The sequence below is a fragment of the Geotrypetes seraphini genome, chromosome 7, assembly GCF_902459505.1.
Source record: "Geotrypetes seraphini chromosome 7, aGeoSer1.1, whole genome shotgun sequence".
Classification (NCBI taxonomy): domain Eukaryota; kingdom Metazoa; phylum Chordata; class Amphibia; order Gymnophiona; family Dermophiidae; genus Geotrypetes; species Geotrypetes seraphini.
Genome location: NC_047090.1, coordinates 43,229,679 through 43,254,637, shown reverse-complemented (window position 1 = coordinate 43,254,637; position 24,959 = coordinate 43,229,679). Strand labels below are relative to the sequence as shown.

Below are 24,959 nucleotides of genomic sequence, written 5' to 3'. Positions count from 1 at the left end.
ACGAGAATCCCTGGGGACAGGCAAAAGAAAGATAGGCTTCTTCGCCTTCAGAAAGCCATGTTTCAGTTAGACATAATATATCAAGAGAGCGTTGAGTAATAAGGTCTTTAATTAAGTGATATTTAGTTTTAATAGAACGGATGTTAATCAGACCTATATTAAGTTGTATTGTTTTTTGGTCTGGGGATGATGAAATTAGTGTAGAGGAAACTATCTGATTGGGGAATAGTGTAATATTTGAACGTTCAGGAGGATGTAAAAAAGCTAGATTATTGTCTGATTTAATTGGCCTGTGTCCCCAAATAACTGGAATAGGCGAGGAAAAATTATCCATAGTAGGAAAGTAGTAGGTAGAAGTTAAAGTAGGAATTATGGTGTGTTTCAGAAAAATATTAGTTAATTGGTTATTTGGGAACAGAAATAAAAATGAGCAAAAAAATAAGGTTTTGCCTAAAAAAGGATTTATTAAGAGTTTGCACAAAAAAGTGGCAAAATTTTCCCAAACGCACTGCAGTAGCGCACAAAGGAGCGCATTAAGGAGCCTGGGATGTATACCAGGTGATTTATCACTCTTTAACTTGTCGATTTGGCTTAGTACGTCTTCAGGTTCACTGAGATTTTTTTCAATTTCTCTACCTCATCACTCTTGAAAACCATTTTCAGTTCAGGAAGATTTCTTACATCATCTTCCATAAAGACATTATCCAGTGGTCTCACAGATTCCCGCACAGGTTTTCTGCTTTTTATGTACCTAAAATATTATTACTTTGAGTTTCTGCCTCTTTGCCAAGTTTTTCTTCATATTCTTGTTTAGCTTTACATCTAAATTTCCAGTGCTTATGTCAATTCTTATTTTCTTCATTGGGATCCTTTTTCCATTCTTTAAAGGATATTTTCTTAGCTGTAATAGCCTTTTTCACTTCACCTTTTAACCATGCCTGCTCTCGTTTCCACCTTTTTTAATAAGTGGAATACGTCTGATCTGGGCTTCCACAATGGTATTTTTAATTTTTTTTTTTTTTTTTTTTTGTAATTCTTTATTTAAACACTGCATGTACACCCCAAAGCTTCTTTTTAACCATTTTCTTCATTTTATTGTAGTCACCCTTGTGAAAATTAAATGCCACTACAGTAGATCTCTTTAGCGACGTTACTTTATCAGCTCAAATTTGATCATGTTATGATCACTGTTTCCCAGTGGACCCAACACAGCTACCTCCTGTACTATGTCCTGCATACCACTAAGGAACAAAATAGCTCCCCTTCTTGTATGTTCCTGGATCAGTTGCTTCAAGAAGCAGTCATTTATGACGTCTAGGAATTTTATCTCCCTAGCACTCCATCTGTAACATCCTGTCAATGTTGGGGTTGTTGAAATCAATATCAAAGAAGCACATACTACTTTCTTCAGGAGACGTGGAAATGATCCTGCCAACACAAACTCAATAATGTGGAGAAAAAGACCTCAGTGTTCACAGCGCACCTCCTAAAAAGGACAAGCTAATGTAGTTAAGAGGGTGCGCACTAATTATAGGTCAGAAAAAACTCCATACATCAATATTGTAAACAGTCAATCCTCACAAACTCCTGGACTTGATAAAGGAATGCAATATTTCTGGTGCAAAATCCAAATCTCTTTAGTATCCAACATGCATGGGAACTATGAAGTCACTGATATATCCCCCACGATTGATGTTAATCTTCCCATAAAGCACAGAATCATCAGTAGCTAAACAGTTTCAAAAAACAGTGTCCTGTCCCAAGCAGCAGCCCCAGCCCAGATACAACTGGCAGTTCTGTGCAATTCAATTCGATCGGTAGGCTTTCATTAAAGAAAAAAATCAAAAAAAAAAATCAAAATATCTTACACAGTAATTTAAAAAAAAAAAAAAAGTCCAAAATACAAAAATCATAGCAAAAGATTGAAACCCCCCCCCCCCCCCCCCCACTTAACTGCTAGACCACGGGTGCCCAATATGTCGATCGCGATTGACCGGTAGATCTCGAAGGCAATGTGAGTCGATCGGAGCCCATCCCGGGCTCCGTGATAGACTCGCGTTGCCTTCGTGATCTACCAGGCCGATCAGCCTTCCTCTCCCCTACGTCCCCCACCCCCGGCCCAAGCTCTCCCTGCAGAAGCGTTCTCCCCGACATCAATTCTGACGTCGGAGAGGAAGTTCTGGGCCAGCCAATTGCTGCCTGGCTGGCCCGGAACTTCCTCTCCAACGTCAGAATTGACGTTAGGGAGAAGGCTGCTGGCCTGTTGCAGTGTTGGAAAACGAAGAACTCGGCAACGGCGGCGTTTGCGGTGGCTTGGGGGCCCAGAAGTCGGCAGTGTTCTCAGAAGTTGGCGGTGGCTTGGGGGCCTGTTCCCAGATGACAGCCCCGGCAGTGGCTTGGGGAGACAGAAAGACAGGAAGGCAGAACAGTGAGACAGAAAGACAGGGAGGCAGAACAGTGAGACAGAAAGACAGGGAGGCAGAACAGTGAGACAGAAAAGACAGGAAGGCAGAACAGGGAGACAGAAAGAAAGGAGGGGCAGGGAGACAGAAAGAAAGACAGAGAGAGAGAGAAAGAAAATACGAAAGAGGGCAGGGAGACACAAAGAAAGACAGAGAGAGAAAAAAAATAAGAAAGAGGGCAGGGAGACACAAAGAAAGACAGAGAGAAAGAAAGAAAATAAGAAAGGGGGCAGGGAGACAAAGACAGACAGAGAATGAATGAATGAAAGAAAGAAAGAAGGGAAAGGGGCAGGGAGAGTGGAAGAAAATGTTGGACTCATGGAAGGACAGAGATGTTGGTTGGGGAATGGAATGAGGTCTGGAGAGACGAAGCATGCAGGAGGCAGAAAAAAGGGAAGAAATATTGGATGCACAGTCATAAGAACATAAGCATTGCCTCTGTCAGGTCAGACCAGGGGTCCATCGTGCCCGGCAGTCCGCTCCCGCGGCGGCCCTCCAGATCCATGACCTTAAAGTTTTCCCTACCTAACCTAAAATGTCCATACCCTATTCGCTCAATGTCCTGTAAGGTAAACCTCTATCTGTACCCAGAGACTCATGAAATCACCAGACAACAAAGGTAGGAAAAATGATTTTATTTTCAATTTAGTGATCAAAATGTGTCCGTTTTGAGAATTTATATCTGCTGTCTATATTTTGCACTATGGTCCCCTTTTACTAAACCACAGTAGCGGATTTTAGCGCAGGAGCCTATGAGCATCGAGAGCAGTTTGGGGCATTCAGCATAGCTCCCTGTGCTAAAAACCGCTATCGCGGTTTAGTGAAAAGGGAGGGGTATATTAGTCAATTTTCGTATAGTTTTTACTGAGGTGAAATTGCATATTTTAAAGTCATCTGCTTTGACCTCTTTGAAAACCCCCAAATATAAATGATAATTGACATTTTCTCTGCGAACAGTGTGCTTTGGGTTTTTGTTTTATTTTATTTTATTGTTGGTAGATCATTTTGACTTTGTCATTTTAAAAGTAGCTCGCAAGCCAAAAAAGTGTGGGCACCCTTGTGCTAGATGCTGCTCCCAGTAACTGTTAAACGCCTTTCTCCAGTGCTGCAGACACGCCCACTGCAACTTGATCATGCTGCTTTTCACACAGTTCACAAACACTAATCTCAGGGGTAGTTTTTCCTCCATTGTGGTAGCAGAAATCCTCTCACCCATGCTGAAATCCCAACGGGCGTGTCCCGTTTCGCTCATAAGCGTCCTCGGGGGAGAAGAACAAGAGTCACACAGCACACCACACTGCTCCAAAGAAACACACACTACTTTCTCACAAGCATCTTCGGGGGAAAGAACAAGAGACACACAGCACACACCCTTGCCCAGCTTCCATTCTTCCCTAGCTCCCATCCCTTGTGCAGCAGAACCCTTGAGCTACTGCCCCAGCTGTGCAGCCAAACCCCTGCTGACCCTCCATTCTTCCCTCCCATCAGAGGGACGTCAGAGAAAGGGCGGGACCGCCGGAAGAGGAAGCAGCGTAGCGCAGGGCTCAGAGAAGGGGCGGGACCGCCGGCAGAGGAAGCAGCTGGGCTCACTGGCATCCGAAAACAAGGTAGACAGCTTCTCCATGGGGGAGGGGGGGAGGCTGTGGGGGTGCGAGCGGTTCTTCAGGTGGGAGTGCGAGCGGTCCTTCCGGATGATGAATCGGGCGTTGGGGGGGACATCAGGCTTTCAGGATGGGGATAGGACTTCAAGGGGGGACAGGCAGACCTTCAAGGGGGGACAGGACTTCAAGGGGGGGGGCAGCCAGAGGAGAGTCGGGGCAGCGAACGGAGAGTCGGGGCAGCGAACGGAAAGTCGGGGCGGGTGAAAGGAGAGTCGGGGCAGCCAGAGGAGAGTCGGGGCAGCGAACGGAAAGTCGGGGCAGCGAACGGAAAGTCGGGGCGGGTGAAAGGAGAGTCGGGGCAGCCAGAGGAGAGTCGGGGCGGCATGCGCGGTATACCCGTGAGCGCGATATATAAAAATTTATTTACATAAATGTGTGTTTCCCACGCGCTATACCCGTGTGTGCGTTTTACACGGGTGCGCGTTATCTATGCGAAAATACGGTATATCTACCTCATCATTCAGTGCTATATACTCTAACTCTTTTACTTTATTTTTTAGACTTCTAGCATTTGTATAGACACTTCAAATTGTGGGGGGGTTTTCTTTGTATCTACAGGGTGCTGAGAAGATGACAGGGATAACAACATCTTTACTCTTGGCTTTCTTTCATCATTATTGATACCTCTCTATTGGAACTCCCTAAATGTTCTGATTCAACAGTATCTTTCAAGGATACTCCACACCAAACCATCTGCTCCTGGGTCACAGTCAGCTTTCCCCCCAGTCTTACTTTAAAAGCTGCTCTTAACTCCTTTCTAATCATTAGCGCCAGCAGCCTGGTTCTATCCTGGATAATTTGAAGGGAGGTATGAAAGAAAAGTAGGATGTGAAGGATAGGCTGAATTGACACTAACTTTTCCAATGCATCTTAAACTAATCTTCTGTTGGTGATTTTTGCCAATATTTCAGGGAGTGCTGATATCAGAAGAGGAAGTCTTTGAATTAGTGCCTGATGATGAACGGCAATGTGCAGCCTGTAGAACCACCTGCTTTTTGTCTGCTCTCACTTGCTCATGCAATCCAGACAGGCTTGTTTGTCTGTACCATCCTGTGGACCTGTGCTCCTGTCCTATGCAGAATAAGTGCCTCAGGTAGGTGAATGGGCTTGTCTCCCACATTTATCTTTTAGACTATAATACACATGGAACTAATAAAATACCTACATGAGTTAGAAGAAATATTTAATCAAATCCATCACAATACATATTTATAATTAATCATATGAAACAAAATCATAATAAAACCATACAACATACTGTATTTTTCGCTCCATAAGACGCAACTGACCATAAGACGCACTTTAGATTAGAGTAGGAAAACAAGAAAAAAAACATTCTGAACCAAATTGTATGATTATACCAGGCTCTGCACCCATCCCCCTTCCCTCCCTGCCCTACCAGGCTATAAAGCCAGCTCCTCTCCCTGCCCCCCCCCCCCACCCTGTACCTCATCTGGTGGTCTAGTAGTAGGCCAGGAAAGGTACAGGGCAGGTCTAAGTGGAAGGCAGTCCCTACTCTCACCCTGCGAGTCCCAAATTGGTTGCCACAGCTTTAGCAATAAAGGAGGGGGGGAAAAAAAGAGCCAAGACAAATGTTGACTGGATTAAAAACCTGTCCCCATCCCAAAAGACCATCACCAGTGTCCTACTGGGATAATAACAGGAACGAGTCCAACCCCCAAGGTCTGATATACTAACAGGCGATGCTAAACCAGCAGCCAGCACAGGCGCTCCCTCACGCTCACATCCTCTCATTGGTTGAGCTGCATGGGAGTTGCAAAGTTCTCAAAGGAAGGAAGCAACTGAGAGAGCATGTACACTAGAAAGCAAGCGGTGGTGGTGGTGGCAGATTTGGGTTATGCATATAAACATGTCCTAAGCCACCGCCTAATTCCCCCATAGGCTGCGGGAACAGAGAGAAAAATGCTTCCTTCCTGCTTATTGGTGCTTAGGAATGTAGAGAGACACAAACGCCTCTTTGCTGCTTACCACTGGTGAGTGTGCATGTATGCACGTAGGGGCGGGAAAGTTTTTAGATGTGTCAAGAGGGGAAGACAGTTTGAAAGCAATTCTTAATTCCAGTCAAGCAACTGTCGGGGGGAGAGTGTCGGGCTAGCTCTCTCCTTTAAAAGTGATCTTCGTCAGTCCCTAGGTTCTTCTCTAACTCTCCCTCTCCCAATCGTGAGCTCTCATGTACCTTCCAAGCCAGGGGTGTCCAATGTCGGTCCTCGAGGGCCGCAGTCCAGTCGGGTTTTCAGGATTTCCCCAATGAATATGCATTGAAAGCAGTGCATGCAAATAGATCTCATGCATATTCATTGGGGAAATCCTGAAAACCCGACTGGACTGCGGCCCTCGAGGACCGACATTGGACACCCCTGTTCCAAGCCAATTCTCCCACTCTAGAGCGCTGACAGCAGCAGCGTTTCACGTTCAGTGACTTGAATCGGTCCCAGAACCTGCTAGTGTAAAAGCTGAGGGGTGCGTGCTGCCGTTACTATCATAACAAAGCCCAAGAATAGGAAACGCAAGACACTTGGGGGGGGGGGGGGTAGTTCGCTCCATAAGACGTACCTTCATTTCCACCCACTTTTTTTGGGGGAAAAAGAGCGTCTTATGGGCTGAAAAATACGATAATCAAAATTAATGTCGTAGTAATTCTAACATAATAATCCCCTCATTAGTACCAAAGCTCAAGACTTATACCTAACACTTGAGAAAAATCTAACTTCTTCAGCAGAAAATCATCTTCATCTCATACATAGCTTACTTAAAAAGCCATATACCATAGTTTCTTTAAAAAAAAAAAAAAAAAAATTGTAGTTAATCTAGTTATGCTATAGAAGCTTTATTATCCTGTTGTACCCATGTGCGACCAAGGAAAAGTATGTCTAAAGCAGCTTCTTTAATTTAAAAAAAAATCAAACAAAAAATAATAATACAATAAAACACCGTGGCTGTTTCCTTGGATCTAGATTACAGAGATACATATGACAATTATACAAATTACCAGGGCAATGTTTTTTCTAGTTTAAATCTTAGCAGAGTTCAGATCTGATCAAAGGATTCTGTAATAGACAATTATATAGTGTTGAAACAATTTTATTGAAGTTATATCAAAAACAGAATACAAGTACAGTAGTTACATCACCAAACATATTCCCCAATCCCTCCCCTGTTTCCCCCCTTCCACCATCTACTTCTGAACTAGAAGGAATAGCCCAGTACCTACAAGCCCAACAAAACCAAGACGGACTGGGAATCTGTGTTCTGATAATCCCCAACCCCTACAATAATAACAGGATCAAGAATCAGCCCCCTCAACCACCAGAACAACCCTGCACACCCATCCTCAAAAGCAGCCCTCCCCCCAACCCCACCCAATGAACAAAAGAATCTGAAACATATCCCATCCTACAATACAACAAATTGTAACTGGGAAAGAAATCATACTAATACCAACACCCGCAACCCTACTTCACCCCCGGGTCACCCACCCGTATCATGCCCCCAACCCCCAAACTCCCCTAGAACCCCACCACACCCGGCTGTCCTCACACCCTCACCACAATTCATTCAGAATAAGACTGCAGCCCTTGGGATGCAACTGCCGAAGGTACGGATCCCAAGTGTGCAATAATCTCTGCACCCCTTTCCGAGAACCTTTGCAACTCTGGCTTCCCAACAGGCCAATTGATGCACATCTGCACGCCAAAGCCAAAACCCAGGTGGTTCGCCAGAGATCCAACATTTCATAATGCCTTTTCTAGCCACCAAACTGAGTTTCCTACATAAAAGTTGGCGTGCCCCACCAAAGGCCTCAGGAAGATCCAACACCAATTGCTCTGAGGTACCAGTCAGGGCAAGAAGTAGCACAATACACATATAATGCAGTATGTCCCTCCAATACGATTGAATGAAACTGCACTCCCAAAACATATGCCCAAAAATACCTTCCCCCATTCCGCATTTAGGACACATCATAGTGGGAGCTCCTCCACAGAAGAAATATTGTTTAGGCATTAGATACGCATGATATAGTACCCTATAGTAGCACTCCTGCAAGGCTGCACTACAGATCAAGGAGGGAACTCCCTTGAGTTGGGCAAATAATAACAGTTTATATACTGCAAGGCTGTAAAGTTCTTTATCCCAGGACAAGCAGGCAGCATATTCTTAACACATGGGTGACGTCACCGACGGAGCCCTCGGTACGGACCTTTTTAACTAGAAGTTTCTAGTTGGCCGCACCGCGCGTGCGCGAGTGCCTTCCCGCCCGACGGAGGAGTGCGTGGTCCCCAGTTTCTTCGTTTCCGCGAAGCGAAGAAGACGCGTGTGTTTTTTCAACGGCCGTTGAAACCACTTTTTTGCCTTCCCGCTCGCGCTTTTTTCCCTATTTTTTCTTCTTTTGCCTTCGGGTTTCTTTTTCCTTTGCTTTGTAAAAAAAAAAAAAAAAAACGTTGTTTTTTTCCCCTTTTTTCGATTTTGCCCCGGCGGGGCCTGTTGCCATTATACAGGCCTCGGGGTTCGATTTTGCGGAGGCTGTTTTCCCCTTCATGCCCCCGCAGGTCGGTTTTAAAAAGTGCCAGCGGTGTGCACGCCCGATCTCCCTCACTGACCCACACAATTGGTGTTTGCAGTGTTTGGGTCCGGAGCATCGGGCGGACGCCTGCACCCGCTGTGCCACTCTTCAAAAGAGAACCCTTAAAAACCGAAGAATTCAACAAACTCTTCTCTTCGGCACCGGGTCGGCGATGGACTCCTCGACATCGACAGCGGTACCACAGAAATCGGCACCGTCTACTTCGACACCACCCGACCCCACATCGGCGTCTCTGGCGCCAGGTAAGCCGGCTAAGAAGCCTTCCTCTTCCCTCGAGCGCCCTCCAACTACGGTGGTGACGCCGACCTTGCCGGCATCGCACCGGTCCCGCAAACGCTCCGCCCCGATCTCGGTGAGTGCCTCGTCATCGGCCTCCTCATCGCCGGGGCGTGGAGCGGCATCTAAGGAACCGAAGAAAAAGAAAGCGGTTCCGATGCCACCCCTAGATGACCGTATCTCGGCCATCTTAAAGGTTCAACTCCAGGAACAGTTACAGCAACAACTCGAGCACCTGTTGCCCACTATCCTGGCACCGCTCCTTCCGGTACCAGACCGGCCCGAGCCCCGTACCGAACCCCCGGTATCCACCCCTTCGGTACCGATCAACACCTCCATGCCGATTCTTTCGGCTGAGCAGCTTCATACCCATCCAGTGGTTCACTCCCATACCACATCGGATCCTCCTCGGCACCAAGCAGTGCGTCATTCTTCCCGGGACCGGGATCGACGCCGGTCTTCCTCTCCTGGTACCGTTTCGGTGCGTTCTGGGAAATCTTTATCCAAGACCCGCCATACCGCACCTTCCACCCCGGTGTCTCGACATGCACCAGAGGTCCGAGACCCTGACTTATGGGAGGAATCCCCTCTCGGTACCGAGGAGGATCCCTCCTCATCTGATGAGGACCCGTCGGCACCCGATGCCACCTCCAAACCGGAGCAGTCCTCATTTTCTAAATTTCTGAGGGAGATGTCTGCAGCCCTGTCCCTTCCTTTAGAATCTGACTCAAAGAAGTCCAAGCCTTCCTGGAGGCTTTAGATTTCGAACAACCTCCTAAAGAGTTCCTCAAGCTTCCCGTGCATGACATCCTACGGGAGACTTTTTACAAAAACTGGGAGAATCCCCTTACGGTACCGGGGGCCCCCCGTAAACTGGACAACCTCTATCGAGTCATCCCTATCCCAGGGTTCGACAAGTCTCAATTGCCCCATGAGTCCCTTCTTGTGGAATCCACCTTGAAAAAGACTCAGGGCTCCAGTGTCTATGCCTCTACCCCTCCTGGCAGAGAGGGTAAGACCATGGACAAGTTTGGCAAGAGGCTCTACCAGAATGCCATGCTGGCCAACAGGGCGAACAACTACTCCTTCCATTTTTCTTTCTATATGAAACATTTGGTCCAACAGCTGTCTGCCCTCCAAAAGTACCTGCCGGAGCGCAAGGTCCCACTGTTCCAGCAGCACATCTCTGGCCTTCTTCAGTTGCGCAAGTTTATGGTCCGCTCGATATACGACTCATTCGAGCTCACCTCCCGTGCCTCTGCCATGGCCGTAGCCATGCGCCGCTTGGCCTGGCTGAGAGTCTCCGACCTGGACATCAACCACCAGGATCGTCTAGCCAATGCCCCCTGTCTCGGGGATGAACTTTTTGGAGAGTCACTGGATTCCACCACCCAGAAACTCTCCGCCCATGAAACAAGGTGGGACACCCTGATCAAACCAAAAAAGAAGGCTCCGCCTGCCCGACCTTATCGACCTCAGTCATCTTATCAGCGCAGGTTCTCAGCCAGGCCACTTAATCCGCCTCCTCAACAACCTCGGCGGCCCCGTCAACAGCAGCACCATGCTCAGGCTCGTTCTCAGGCCACTCAACCCTCCAAGCCTCTTCAGCCTGCTAAGCAATCCCAGCCCTTTTGACTCTTCTCTCCAGGGCATAGCCAGTCATCCACCCTCGCTACCTCTTCCACAACCAATCGGAGGTCGTCTCACCATATTCTCCAGCCGTTGGGAGGTCATCACATCGGACCAGTGGGTCCTCAACATCATCCGCCACGGCTACTCTCTCAACTTCCAGACTCTTCCACCGGACAACCCTCCCGTAGAGTCTGCTTCACACTCATCTCAAACCCCCCTCCTCCTGAGGGAGGTTCAATCCCTCCTCCTTCTCAATGCCATCGAAGAAGTACCTCCAGACCAAAGGGGTCAGGGATTCTACTCCCGCTACTTCCTGGTACCCAAAAAGACGGGAGACCTCCGTCCCATTCTCGATCTCAGGGACCTCAACAAGTGTCTGGTCAAGGAGAAGTTCAGAATGCTCTCCCTTGCCACGCTCTACCCTCTTCTCTCTCAACACGACTGGCTATGTTCCCTGGACCTCAAAGAGGCCTACACTCACATCTCCATCAATCAGAATTCTCGCCGCTACCTGCGGTTCCAGTTGCTGCACCACCACTATCAATACAAGGTGCTACCGTTCGGCCTCGCTTCCTCACCCAGGGTCTTTACCAAGTGCCTTATAGTGGTAGCGGCCTTCCTCAGGTCTCACAACCTCCAGGTGTTCCCCTACTTGGACGATTGGTTGGTGAAAGCACCTTCATCTCAACTTGTGCTACAGGCTACTCATCACACCATCTCTCTCCTCCACCTCCTGGGGTTCGAGATCAACTACCCCAAGTCGCATCTGCTTCCCACCCAGCGACTTCAATTCATTGGAGCAGTTCTGGACACCACACTAATGAGGGCTTTTCTCCCCTCCGATCGTCAGCGGACCCTGCTCCACCTCTGTCGTCAGGTGCTCATGCATCCCTCCATTCCTGCCCGACAGATGATGGTCCTCCTGGGTCACATGGCCTCGACGGTGCATGTCCTTCCTCTGGCACGTCTCCACCTTCGCACGCCTCAGTGGACTCTCGCCAACCAATGGTCACAGACTACCGATCTTCTTTCTCATCCCATCTCTGTGACATCATCTCTTCAGCAATCTCTCCAATGGTGGTTGAACTCCTCAAATCTTTCCAGGGGTCTACTTTTTCATCTACCCCCTCACTCTATGATCATCACCACGGATGCGTCCCCCTATGCGTGGGGAGCTCACCTAGGAGATCTACGCACCCAGGGACTTTGGACCCCACAGGAGCGTCGTCATCACATCAATTTCCTGGAACTCAGAGCCATGTTCTACGCCCTCAAGGCTTTCCAACATCTCCTCTGTCCTCAAGTCCTCCTCCTGTGCACAGACAATCAAGTCGCCATGTACTACATAAACAAGCAAGGCGGCACCGGATCTCGCCCCCTTTGTTTGGAGGCTCTGCGCATCTGGACCTGGGCCACGGACCGCAATCTCTTTCTCAGGGCGGTCTATATCCAGGGCGAACAGAACTCCCTGGCCGACAATCTCAGCCGCATCCTTCAACCTCACGAGTGGACGTTGGACCCTCCAACTCTGCTCTCCATCTTTGCTCGATGGGGCACTCCGCAGGTGGACCTCTTTGCAGCACCTCACAATCATCAACTGCCCCTCTTCTGTTCCAGACTCTTCTCTCCTCACCGTCTGGCCCCGGATGCATTTCTGCTCGATTGGAGGGATCGGTTCCTGTATGCCTTCCCTCCACTTCCTCTGATGTTGCGGACCTTGTCCAAACTCCGCAAAGACAACGCCACCATGATTCTCATCGCCCCTCGGTGGCCTCGCCAACACTGGTTCTCCCTCCTGCTCCAACTCAGCTCCAGGGAGCCCATTCCTCTTCCTGTGTTTCCTACTCTACTTACGCAGCGGCATCAGTCTCTACTGCATCCCAATCTGTCTTCGCTCCACCTGACAGCTTGGTTTCTCTCGGGCTGACCTCTCCAGAGAATCTATCTCAGCCGGTCCGCCTCATCTTGGACGCCTCCAGGAAACCGGCCACCCTCCAATGTTACCATCAGAAATGGACCAGATTCTCCTCGTGGTGTCTCCGGCATCATCAGGAACCCACCTCCTTAGCGGTGGAACCTGTATTGGAATATTTGCTCTCGCTGTCCAATGCTGGCCTCAAAACTACCTCCATCAGAGTCCACCTCAGTGCCATCACTGCGTTTCATGAGCCTATTCTCGGAAAACCCCTCACGGCTCATCCTCTGGTTTCCAGATTTATGAGAGGGCTCTTCAATATCAAACCGCCTCTCAAGCCTCCGCCTGTCGTCTGGGACCTGAATGTGGTTCTCTCAGCACTCATGAAACCTCCATTTGAGCCTCTTGCCACAACTTCGCTCAGGCTCCTTACCTGGAAGGTGCTTTTCCTAATTGCCATCACCTCTGCCAGGAGGGTTAGCGAACTGCATGCACTGGTTGCCGACCCACCGTTCACTGTTTTTCACCATGACAAGGTTGTTCTGCGTACCCACCCTAAATTCCTTCCCAAGGTGGTCTCGGCTTTTCACCTCAACCAGTCCATTGTGCTGCCCGTCTTCTTCCCTAAGCCTCACTCGCACCCTGGGGAACAGGCATTGCACACGCTGGACTGTAAGCGTGCCCTTGCTTACTACCTTGATCGTACCAGAGCTCACCGTACATCCCCTCAGCTGTTTTTGTCTTTCGATCCCAACCGTTTGGGTCGTCCTGTCTCCAAACGGACCCTTTCAAATTGGCTTGCTGCCTGTATTGCATTCTGCTATGCTCGGGCCGGTCTCTCACTGGAAGGTGCTGTCACGGCCCACAGAGTCCGAGCTATGGCTGCTTCTGTAGCTTTCCTCCGTTCCACGCCCATCGAGGAAATCTGCAAGGCTGCCACTTGGTCCTCAGTTCACACGTTCACTACTGTCTGGATGCCTTTTCCAGACGGGATGGTCACTTCGGCCAATCGGTGTTACAGAATTTATTTTCATGATGGCCAACCATCCCCCCTCCCTCTTTGTTAGCTTGGAGGTCACCCATGTGTTAAGAATATGCTGCCTGCTTGTCCTGGGATAAAGCACAGTTACTTACCGTTACAGGTGTTATCCAGGGACAGCAGGCAGATATTCTTACGTCCCACCCACCTCCCCGGGTTGACTTCTTAGCTGGCTTATCCTAACTGGGGACCACGCACTCCTCCGTCGGGCGGGAAGGCACTCGCGCACACGCGGTGCGGCCAACTAGAAACTTCTAGTTAAAAAGGTCCGTACCGAGGGCTCCGTCGGTGACGTCACCCATGTGTTAAGAATATCTGCCTGCTGTCCCTGGATAACACCTGTTACGGTAAGTAACTGTGCTATACGGTTTACAATAGTTAAAAATACAACAAATTGAATAAAACTAAAAAGGCAAAAGCCAATAACTAAAAAACCCTAAAAAGATCTGATTATTGCATGATAAAATTCTACAAATCAGCTTCCCAGGCCTACAAGGGCACTTGTAATTCTTTCTCCCATCCCCTTCTATAAATGCCCATCTCTTTACTTGACTCCACCTTCCCCAAACTTTTGTATATCATTGATACCAAAAGCTCCTCCTCAGTATCCAAGCCAAGAAAAGCATGCAGTCTGAGTTCCCAATTGCCCATAATCCAAAGTAACCCAAAAGTGTTTCAACTGACAATAAGCAAACTTATTGCCTCATTTATCCCCCTCCCGGCACTGCAAGTCAGTGTACCCTATCAAAGTCCCCTCCAGAGTCATTACATGCTCCAACTGCCAGATCCCCTCCCTCTCCCAGGTAGCAAAGACCACATTATCATTCCCCAGGGAAAAGGGGAATGCCCGCGCAACAGAATCTTATCTATAACATATGGGTTGCCATCCAAATTGTGCATCAGCCAGGTCCACGCCTCCTGCATGGATTTCACCAACAAGCTCAAAACACAAGCGGGCAGGGAGCATTTCTCGTGGTAAGTGCAACAATAAAAATAGGTGAGCTGGGGTATAATAGGCCTGTTCCATCTGCACTGGGGTAAACTTAGTAGACCCCAACATACAGTCCCCTAAATGCTGTAACAGGCATGCAGTTATACCGTTGTAGGTTGGGCAATCCCAAGCCCCCCGTTCCCCAACCCCCTGTAAACAAGCAATAGGCAACTTAGACTTCTTGTTTGCCCAAATAAACTAATAGACAATTATATAATACTTTCTGAATTATACCTTCCACCAACTCTCTCCAGTTTGGCTACACTCTGTTTGCGTATATGCTTTATGGTAGTAAATGTAATAACAATAGTAACAGTTTCTGTAGTCCATCTTCCCAAGTTATGTATAACATTACTTTCAAAGTCTAGAAGTTTCTCATTGTCTCCAAGGCTAGACAGCCTTTTGCCTAGATCAGGGGCGGGCAACTTGTGACCCACCATTGAATTTTATGATGTCTTTGAGACCTTGGGAAGTATACGAAGAAAATGGCTCCAAGAAAATGTTTTTAAACAACATTTTGTTGTTAGTGGAACTGATAAAGAGAACAAGACGTATTTGACAGAGTTAGCAACTATTTGGAAAGAAAGAAGTATATGATAACAGATCATTCTGGTAATAATTTGTTCTGTTACGTCCCTTCCAGATTCCATACACTAGGGGGCTCATAATCGAAACAGAAAAACTTCTAAAAGCCGGCCTAAATTGGAACTTGGACGATCAGTAACAAAAAACGTCCAAGTGCCAATAATCGAACAGGGTTGTAGACGCATTTAAAAACGACTTAGGCCTTCACAGTGCTGCTGAATGACCAGAGCTAAAAGGGGCATTTTAGGAGGGTGAGGGCAGTATTTGGGCGGGCCGTGGGCCATCCTAGACTTAGTCATACTGCATGTATAACTGAAGGTTTTACAAAACTGCCTAGATGTAACTTGGATGTTGTGACTTAGGCCATCTAAAACCAGGTCTAAGTCCACAAAAGGTATCCAAAGTGACCAGATAAGTACTGCAGTCACAAAGTACAGATCCCCCCCCACACAGCCCCAGTGATCACTGACCCCCCCCCCTAAAAAACACATAATAACTACTTTACATATCTGCCTCCAGAACATCAGCACTTGGCAGCCTGGCATAGGAAAGCCTAGTAGAATTGCACAGAGGTGGCTTAAGTGGTCTTAGGGATGGGTTAGTGAACCATGGAGAGAAGGACCCAGGCCCATAAGCCACTCTAATCACTGTATTCATGGAGAAACATGTGCACCCCCCAATAAAACCCCAAATCCTTTTGTACTGCCATATAAGTGGCTCCTGCAGCCATAAGGGCTATTCGGATGGTAGATAGGTGGGTCTAGTAGATTCTGGGGGTGTGGGTGATTTGGGGGCTCACCATGACCTATAAGGGAGCTGTTGTGAGATGTTTATGTGGCATCCTTTTTGTGAAGTTCACAGCAGTGCCCTGTAAGGTGCCCCATTACTCTGTTGCCATATCTGAGTGTCCAGTCCCTTACTTTTCTGGCCCTTCCCACGTCCAAAAGGTCTTTTTCTAGGCGTTTTTGACTTGGACAAATTTTTGGACGAAAATGGGGTATAAAGATGGACGACTTAGCAGTCTAGACGATCAGACGGCTGGACATATGTTGGACAATTTTCGGGGGGAAAAAAAGAATGCTGGATATGTTTTTTTGAAAATGGACCTTTTTCCATGTCCAACTTTGGATGACGTGTGAGTTAGGCCAAAACGGACTTAGAAGTTTCTTTTGTTTATGCCCCTCCACATGTTCCATCCCAACCCGCAATCCGGGTGTTGCAGAAATCTACATCTTTTCTGAATATATGCTGCATTCCTCCTAGTGTGAGAATTGGTAAACAAAAACCCCCAAAAACCCTAGTTTCAATTTCTGCAAGCAGTCAGAGTACAAGTCTTTTGCTGGTGCTCTGCTTCTAGTTCTTATTTTTTTTTGCTTAAATTTCGCTTAAACTTTGTTTCTCGGTGGCTTCAGTGCCTTGAGACCCCCCTCCCCAGTTGTCACCTGACTGTGAAAGGACACAGTCATCTGGAGCCGTACTGCAGCTTCACATAGAAACTCTGGTGGATCTGTGGAACCAGCTTCTATGTGCCACCCTCAGTGCCCGGGGTCGTTTCCCGTGGAAGTCTTCTGTAGAGAGTTGCGCGGGGACAGAAATCCCACCCGTCCCCACCCGTCCCCGCCAAAATCCCACCCATCCCCACCCGTCCCCGTGAGGAATCCCTCCGTCCCCACCCGTCCCCGTGAGGAATCCCTCCGTCCCCACCCGTCCCCGCGAGGAATCCCCTCCGTCCCCACCCGTCCCCGCGAGGAATCCCCTCCGTCCCCACCCGTCCCCGCGAGGAATCCCCTCCGTCACCATCCTTCCCTATAAACTTCAGAAATAGTTATTTTATTTAATTATGCTACTGAATTAAAGGCTCTGGTAGAGACCCATTTACAAATAAGCAAAGAGACTATTAATTTGGAAATATTAATTGGGAAGAATACATACTTTGTAAATGGGTTTCTACCAGAACCTCTAATGTAAATATAAAATATAAATACTCAGCTGATGAGAACCCACAAACTGTCAGCTGAGGACTTCCTTTGCAGTTGGCCTGGGGTCCCTTTTGCCAAGCTTGGCAGGCAGCAGTAGCGTCCCTGAGTCACAGATGCTGGCACCTCAGTGGCTCATGGATGCTGCCAGCAACTGCTGCGCTTGGTGGAGGGGAGTTCTGACCATCTCTAGAGGAGGTCCTCTGCTGGCGGTGCTTGGGGATCCCCACCAGTCACAGCAAGGGCCAACAAGTACTTCAACACTGTAGAAATAAAACCAGAAATGCATTTCCTTTTCTTTTGAACACAAAACAAAGATATCTGCCATATACATTTCCCAAGGCAGATGACTCTATGCAATGTCACCTCGGTAACAAAATACAAAAATAGACAAATACACCCCCTCCCTTTTTACTAAACCACAATAGTAGGTTTTAGCACAGGGAGTTACGCTGAATGCCTCGCGCTGCTCTCAATGCTCATAGGCTCCCTGCGCTAAAAAACAATATTGCGGTTTAGTAAAAGGGAGCCATAGTGCAAAATATAGACAGCAGATATAAATTCTCAAAACAGACACATTTTGATCACTAAATTGAAAATAAAATCATTTTTCCTATCTTTGCTGTTTGGTGATTTCATGAGTCTCTGGTTGCACTTTCTTCTTCTGACTGTGCATCCAATCTTTCTTCCTTTCTTTCAGCCTCCTGTATGTTTCCTCTCCTCCAGACCTCATTCTCTCCCCCAACTTTTTCTTTCTGTCTCCCTGTTCCCCCTTCTTTCTGTCTCTCTGTCTGCCCCCTTTCTTTCTTTCTCCGTGCCCTCCCCCAAGCCACTCGGTTTGCTGCCACCGCCATCGGGGAATAGTCCCCAAGCCACCGCTGTCCCAAGCTTTCCCTGCAGAAGCGTCGCGCTGACCAGCATTCCGCTCCCTGACGTCAATTCTGACGTAGGAGAGGAAGTTCCGGGCCAACAAGGCATTTCTCCTCATTCCATCCAGCCTGAGCCCCATCTCTCCTTGATCCAGCATTTCCCTTCTGTGTCTGTCAGAATTACCATTCCACCTATTTTCCAGCATCACCCTTCTTTGTGTCCATCTCACCTATATCCGTATCTCACCACTTTTTCAGAATCTTCATTTGTCTCTGTCCTTGTCTTTACCCCATATTCACCATTTGCCCTTTCAATGTCTTTATCTCCCCCCCCCCCCACACACACTTTTTCAGCATTACTTCTATGTCTCTATTTCACCTCCTCTTCATGTCCCCTCTGTATCTCTATCCTTATTCAGTAGGTCCTGCTTACCCTTTCTCTTCTTTGTGTCCCTATCTCCATTTTCAGCTTCCCCCCCCCCCTTTTCCTTTGTTACTACACCCTGTAGCTAGAATCTTTCCACCCTCCCTCCACTCCGGCCCAGCCCAGTATGAAATATTTCCTTTTGTTTCCCTCCCCTCTCTCTCTCTCTTCTCCTCCCTCACCCACGAGTCCTGCATCTGGCCCTCTCCCTTCTACCTGCACCTGGCAACACCCCCCTGCTCCGCGGCTCTCTTAAGCAACTCGTCAGCAGCGGTGATCAAGACAAGCTGCCGACATCGAGGCCTTCCCTCTACGAGTCCCACCTTTGTGGAAAAAGGAAGTTGAAACAAGCGGGACTCGCAGAGGGTAGGCCCCGACGTCAGAAGCTGCTGCTGAGTTGCCGAAGAGAGCCGCGGAGCAGGGGAAGGGAGAGGGAGATAGGAAGGCTGTAGAAGCTCCGGAGCATGACACCGAACCCGGCCAGGATGATTTCTTTTTCAGGCTGCTGCTGCCTCTGCCGCTGCTATCCCCCACCCGAAATGACAAAAAACAGCCTAATGCCCGCGTCGGGAAATAGCCATGCTGAGCAGTGAGCTCAGCACGTACACAGATGAAAGCCTTGCTTGCTGATTGGTCCGGCGGCACGGTGGGGCGGGGCCGCCGGACCAATCAGCAAGCAAGGCTTTCATCTGTGTACGTGCTGAGCTCACTGCTCAACATGGCTATTTCCCGACCCGACGCCAGACTTGCATCGCCAGACTTGCATCGCCAGAATTTAGGTAGGTTGTTTTCATCCCCGTGGGAGTCCCGTGGGCAAGGGGGCGTCCCCGTGGGAGTCCCGTGGGTCAGGGGGGCATCCCCGTGGGAGTCCCGTGGGCCAGGGGGCGTCCCCGTGGGAGTCCCGTGGGCCAGGGGGGGAACCCGCGGGATCCCCGCGGGACCCGCGGGATCCCCGCGATCCCCGTTCCCGTGCAGACCTCTAGTCTTCTGGCCGGTGGCTCTCTCACAGTTTTCTAGTGTAGGCTGTGTGCATCTGGACAGAAACCCACCTGGGTTTCAAGGCGCCGGCTGCCTTACCTGCCCCCGACTGCGTGGCAGAGGATCCGTAGGGGCGGATATTGGGGTCGGTCTTTCTCCAGCAGGCAGTCCAAAGATCTTCATTCCTGTGCATTTGGAACTGTTTCTGAGGCAGAAAATTTTTTCTCCACTCAGCTGCTGTAAAATGCTGATAGGCAATGGGCACTATGGAGATTGTGAGTATCTCCATTATTTCCTATGGTAACTTCAGGAGTAGCTTGGAACTCGATTTAAAATCCGTTTTTCACAGTTTCTGTAGGTAGGGTTCAGGTCCCCCACCTCCCCAGACCCCCAAATTACTATTTTTTTATTTTTGGAAATTGGGGTTGGGGGTGTGGTTGCCGTTTTTGGCATGAATTCGGTGGTGGCAGCTGTCTTGGATTTTTATTGATCTTTTTTTTTCAAAGCTTTATTTCTGCCTCAAAACGCCTTGGTTTTATTAAAAATCGTTTTGGATGGACTCCCCAGCATCTAATCTCTTGAATTTGTGCAAAGATTGCACCAGATTGGCGCAGGATCAGTATCCATGTACTGCATGCTGTGGCCTACAGGAGGAAGGGTCAGGAACTTCAGATTTGGCCTCCTCGGTCTCATGGTCTGGGGAGCCAACCTGGATGTGTGACTTTGGGAAAGAATTTTGTCCAGTGGTTTTACTGGCTTCTGGTGCAAAATGCCAGTGTTCTGAGTCTGGGGTCTCTTGTAATGGAGCGTGTGTGTCTTAACAGCTCTCTGCCATGGATGCAGGCTGTGACTTTTATCTGGAAAATTTTTTCTATGGACCCAGCACATTCAACGCTGCAGGTGGGTGCGGCAGAGCCATCTAGGCTTGTTATGCCCAGCAAGTCTGGATTTGGGAGATGACCCTATGGTTTGCAGGCTCTTTTAGCATAGTTCTGTTTCCTTTCTCATTGATGATCTCAAAGAGATGAAGCTGGATCCTCCTTCCACTTCTCAGACCTCCGTCCTGGACCATTCTAAGGTGCTGTCTTCCTTTTTTCCGGCTCATCTGAATCTACATGGGCTGCTTCAAGCACAGTGGAACTCTCCAGCAGTGGCGTACCTAGGGTATGTGGCACCCGGGGCCCATCATTTTTTGACACCCCCCCCCCCCCCCCCCCCCTCATGTAAAATTTTTTTTTTTTTTTTTTTTTGCAATAACCATGAAATGGAATAAATGGTCAGAATAGAAACAGGCAGTGAAAATTTTCTTTTTTTTTTTTTTTTTTTTTCCAAAGTATTTTTATTGAGAATGGCAAAAGGTCCAGACAAGCAACCATGGTCTGTACAGAAACTTATACATTATCAAAAAGAACACAGAATGAGAGTAACAGCAACAACAAGCATGAACAAGCCTCTTCCAAGAGAAAATTGCCAATGAGAGGCATAGCAATACACAACAAAAGGCCAAAACTTGGGGCAAGCAAACAAATCCCACCCCAGAACCCACAAGAATAATAAGCCGGACTAGACCCTCAGCCATATTTTATAATGAAAAAAACCCCCACAAGCAACAACACCCAGACCGCTCACCAGACACACCAATCCGCACAACAAGCACCCAAGAAACACCCAGCCACCACCCAGACAAAACTACCAGACACACCTACCCCACCAAGCCCAGACCCAACCCCCCCTCCCCAGAGAGTGCAAGCGCAAAGTGGACCGTGAAAAGGGCAGCTGCAGAAGTGGAAAGCCCCAGATAAGTAGGTTAGCTAAAGAAAGCCCACAGATAGAAGAAATCAGGATAACAGAAGTTCCAACAAATGCTCCCACAGAAAATTTTCTTTTATTGAACCTCATTTATGTAACCATTATTCCAAACATAACATAACATAAATTATGTCTGAATTGTCATGACATCAGAAGTACATATGGAGTAGTTGCAGGTGATGCTTGGGACAGTTCTGATTATGTTAGTTTGGTTTTATGTGTTTTTTTAATAGAAGGGTTTTTATTTCTTTTTTTAAGGTTTTGTAGTTTGTGGTCGAGGTCAATAGGTTGTAGAGTTGGGGGTCAAGTGTTGCAGCTCGAATGGCTAGGAGGTTGTCGAACAGTTTTTTTCTTTTGACGTTTTTGGTTGGAGGGTGTGTGAATGGTGCGTGAGTTCTCCTATGTCTGTTTGAAGTGGATTGAATTATTTAGCTGAAGAAATTAGTTACCCCCCCCCATTCCACACACATTAATTCTCTTCCATTTTTGTTCCCATTATAAAAAAACACTGATAAGTTCCCAGGAAAAAAATACATTAAAATAAGAAGTGAAAACAAAGGCCCCTACAGATGAGAACATAACATAAGAATAGCCTAACTGGGTCACACCAATGGTCCATCATGCCCAGTAGCCCATTCTCATGGTAGCCAATAGTGCTGCCCGATTCAGAGAAAAATATTTCATTCGATCCGATTCACCCTGTTGAATCGATTTTTCGATTAGATTCACTGTTAATGACACCGCTTTTTAAGTTTAAACAAAGTATAACAATAAATTTCACAACAACAATAAATTTCACAAAGTACTTAAAAAAAAAAAAATCACATTTTTCCATTAAAGCAGTTCTGGAGACATTTGCTTGAACAGTCTTTTTTCCCAGTCCATAAGCAAGCAATATGAAAAAGATTTCCTTAATTATCTACTCAAACATTTTTGCTATTTACTTTCATTGTACCTATACTATTATTCAGTAGAAAAAATGGACTTAACTGTGCAGGAAATGAATCTCCTCATACACCCACCATATAGTGCAAAAATGTGCAAAGGTCTGTTTTTTTCTTTCGATCACTACATAGCCTAATGCCACACAAGCAGCGCTGTTACAAACATATTCTGAAGGTCAATGCTAAGGTTGACAAAGTTTCCTTCCTTGGACCAGAAGGAGATACTGACAAACCACTGGAAGAGATTCTAAAACAACTACCCAGAAATAACACCCAAAGACCCACTCAGTGTGTGAACCAGTTGAGTGGAGTGGACTAACTGGGGGTGGAAATGGGCCCAGAGTTTGCTCAGCAGAATTTCCCAGACTACCTCTTCCTCTCAACACACTGACATGCTACCACCACCACCAACACTAGGAACACCTCACCGAGTATGCCAGCAATGCTTATAAACTTTATAAAACACATTATTATATTTTCTTATAAAGCATATATTTTAACTGAACTCAGCCTTGCCATTCACAAAAATAGAAAAGTTCCCATTTCAAGCTGTCTCATGTACACTTTTCAAATCTAACATATTGTAATCACAAAACAGAAAATAAAATTATTTTTTCTACCTTTTGTTCTCTGATCAATATTCAAATCTTGTTGGTCCCAGGCTCTTGTTGTCTTGCTTGCCAGGGTCTCCTTTCTCCGTGCTAACCATCCGTCTGCCATCTCTGTTCTCCCCTTCCGTTTCCCTTCCCTCTCCCGGAGATCTGGCATCTTTCCTTTTTTTTTGTCTCCATCCACAGATTCACCTTTTCTCAACTCCCCACCACCCCAGGATCCACCATCTCTCCCTTTCTGTTCCCAACTATCCTCCTATCCAGTATCTCTATCCCCCCTCCACACCATCCCCTGTTTCCAAGTTCTCTCCCTTTCTGTTCCTTCCCTCCCTAAATCCCATTATGCACCATCTCTCTCCCACTCCTCTGTTTTTAGACCCATTATTTCTAACCCCCAAAGTCTGGCATATGCATGTATCTTTGAACCCCCCCTTCCCTCTCTCCCTCTGTGTACTTTTACACCAGGACCCCCCTCCCCCGAAGGTCTGTCCCCCCTCCGAAGGGCTACACCCCACCCCTGAAGACCTGCACCCCCCGAAGGACTTTACCTCCCACCCGAAGGTCTGTCCCCCTCTGAAGGCCTAAACCCCACCCCTGAAGGACTGCACCCCCCCCCCCCGAAGGCCTGCACTCCCTTGAAGGTCTGCACCCCCCCGAAGGCCTGTCCCCCCCTTGAAGGCCTGTCCCACCCCCTTGTAGGCCTGTCCCCCCTTTAAGGCCTGCCTGCCTGCCTTTCCCCCCCTTGAAGGCCTGTCTCCCCCTTGAAGGCCTGCACCCCCCTTGAAGGCCTGCACCCCCCCTTGAAGGCCTGCACCCCCCCTTGAAGGCCTGTCCCCCCCTTGTAGGCCTGTCCCCCCCCTTGTAGGCCTGTCCCCCCCCCCTTGTAGGCCTGTCCCCCCCTTGAAGGCCTGCCTGCCTTTCCCCCCTTGAAGGCCTGCACCCCCCTTGAAGGCCTGCACCCCCCCTTGAAGGCCTGCACCCCCCCTTGAAGGCCTGTCCCCCCCCTTGTAGGCCTGTCCCCCCCCTTGTAGGCCTGTCCCCCCCCCTTGTAGGCCTGTCCCCCCCTTGAAGGCCTGCCTGCCTTTCCCCCCTTGAAGGCCTGCACCCCCTTGAAGGTCTGCACCCCCCCAAAGGCCTACACCCCCCCCCCCGAAGGTCTGCACCCCCCTGAAGGCCTGCCTGCCCCCCTTGAAGGCCTGCACCCCTTGAATGTCTGCACCCCCCCCCCGAAGGCCTGTCCCCCCTTGAAGGCCTGCCTGCCTGCCTGTCACCCCCTCCCCCTTGAAAGCCTGCTTGCCTGCCCGCCCGCCCGCCCCACCCTGAAGGCCTGATGCCCCGACCCACCCCGAAGGACCGCGCGCCCCCCTGGCCTCCCCGCACCACCTATGAACAGCCGCAGCAGGATCGCGAAGTCAGCGTCGGGTACCAGCCCTAAGGGGGTGTTCCCGGCCTTGCCGTTCAGTCCCCCGCCACCCCCGAAGGACCGCTCGCCCCCCTGGCCTCCCCGCACCACCTATGAACAGCCGCAGCAGTTTCGCGAAGTCAGCGTCAGCGATCCCTGCTGCTTCCTGCGCCACGGTCCCGCCCCTCCTCTGACGTCAGAGGAGGGGCGGGATCGCGTCGTAGGAAGCAGCGCAGGGATGCTGACGCTGACTACGCGATCCTGCTGCGGCTGTTCATAGGTGGTGCGGGGAGGCCAGGGGGGCGAGCGGTCCTTCGGGGGTGGCGGGGGACTGAACGGCAAGGCCGGGAACACCCCCTTAGGGCTGGTACCCGGGGCGGCCCGCCCCCCCCGCCCCCCCCTAGGTACGCCACTGCTCTCCAGAAAGCTCTTTGCAGTCTTCTAAAGCTATGTTGAAGCTTTTTCTGTTTGCATCTGAATTTGAGCAGGCTTTAGAACATCCTAAAGTGACGCAGGTGATCAGGCGTACAGCCCTCCCTAGTGAGAGGGGTGTGATGCTTAGGGTTTCTCAGGATCGTAGAATGGACATTATGTGAAAAAGATTTTTGAAGTTGTGATTTTGGGCGTGTGCCTGTCATTCCAGATTATGAAGAGTGTCCTCTGCGGAACTTCTTGTCCACCACTGATCATGGATGGGGTGGATTATGTAGCAGACATAGTAACATAGTAAATGATGGCAGATAAAGAACCAAATGATCTATCCAGTCTGCCCAACTTTACCC

At 48.7% G+C, this 24,959-nt stretch overlaps 1 protein-coding gene across 1 annotated transcript in view; it reads left to right on the top strand.

Annotated features, from left to right (window-relative positions):
- The window catches only part of KDM5A (lysine demethylase 5A), a 374,123-nt gene that overhangs the window by 218,515 nt on the left and 130,649 nt on the right, over nt 1-24,959 (top strand). Inside the window, 1 exon segment of the mRNA XM_033952792.1 lies at nt 5,035-5,216. Coding sequence (XP_033808683.1) covers nt 5,035-5,216 — 182 coding nt within the window.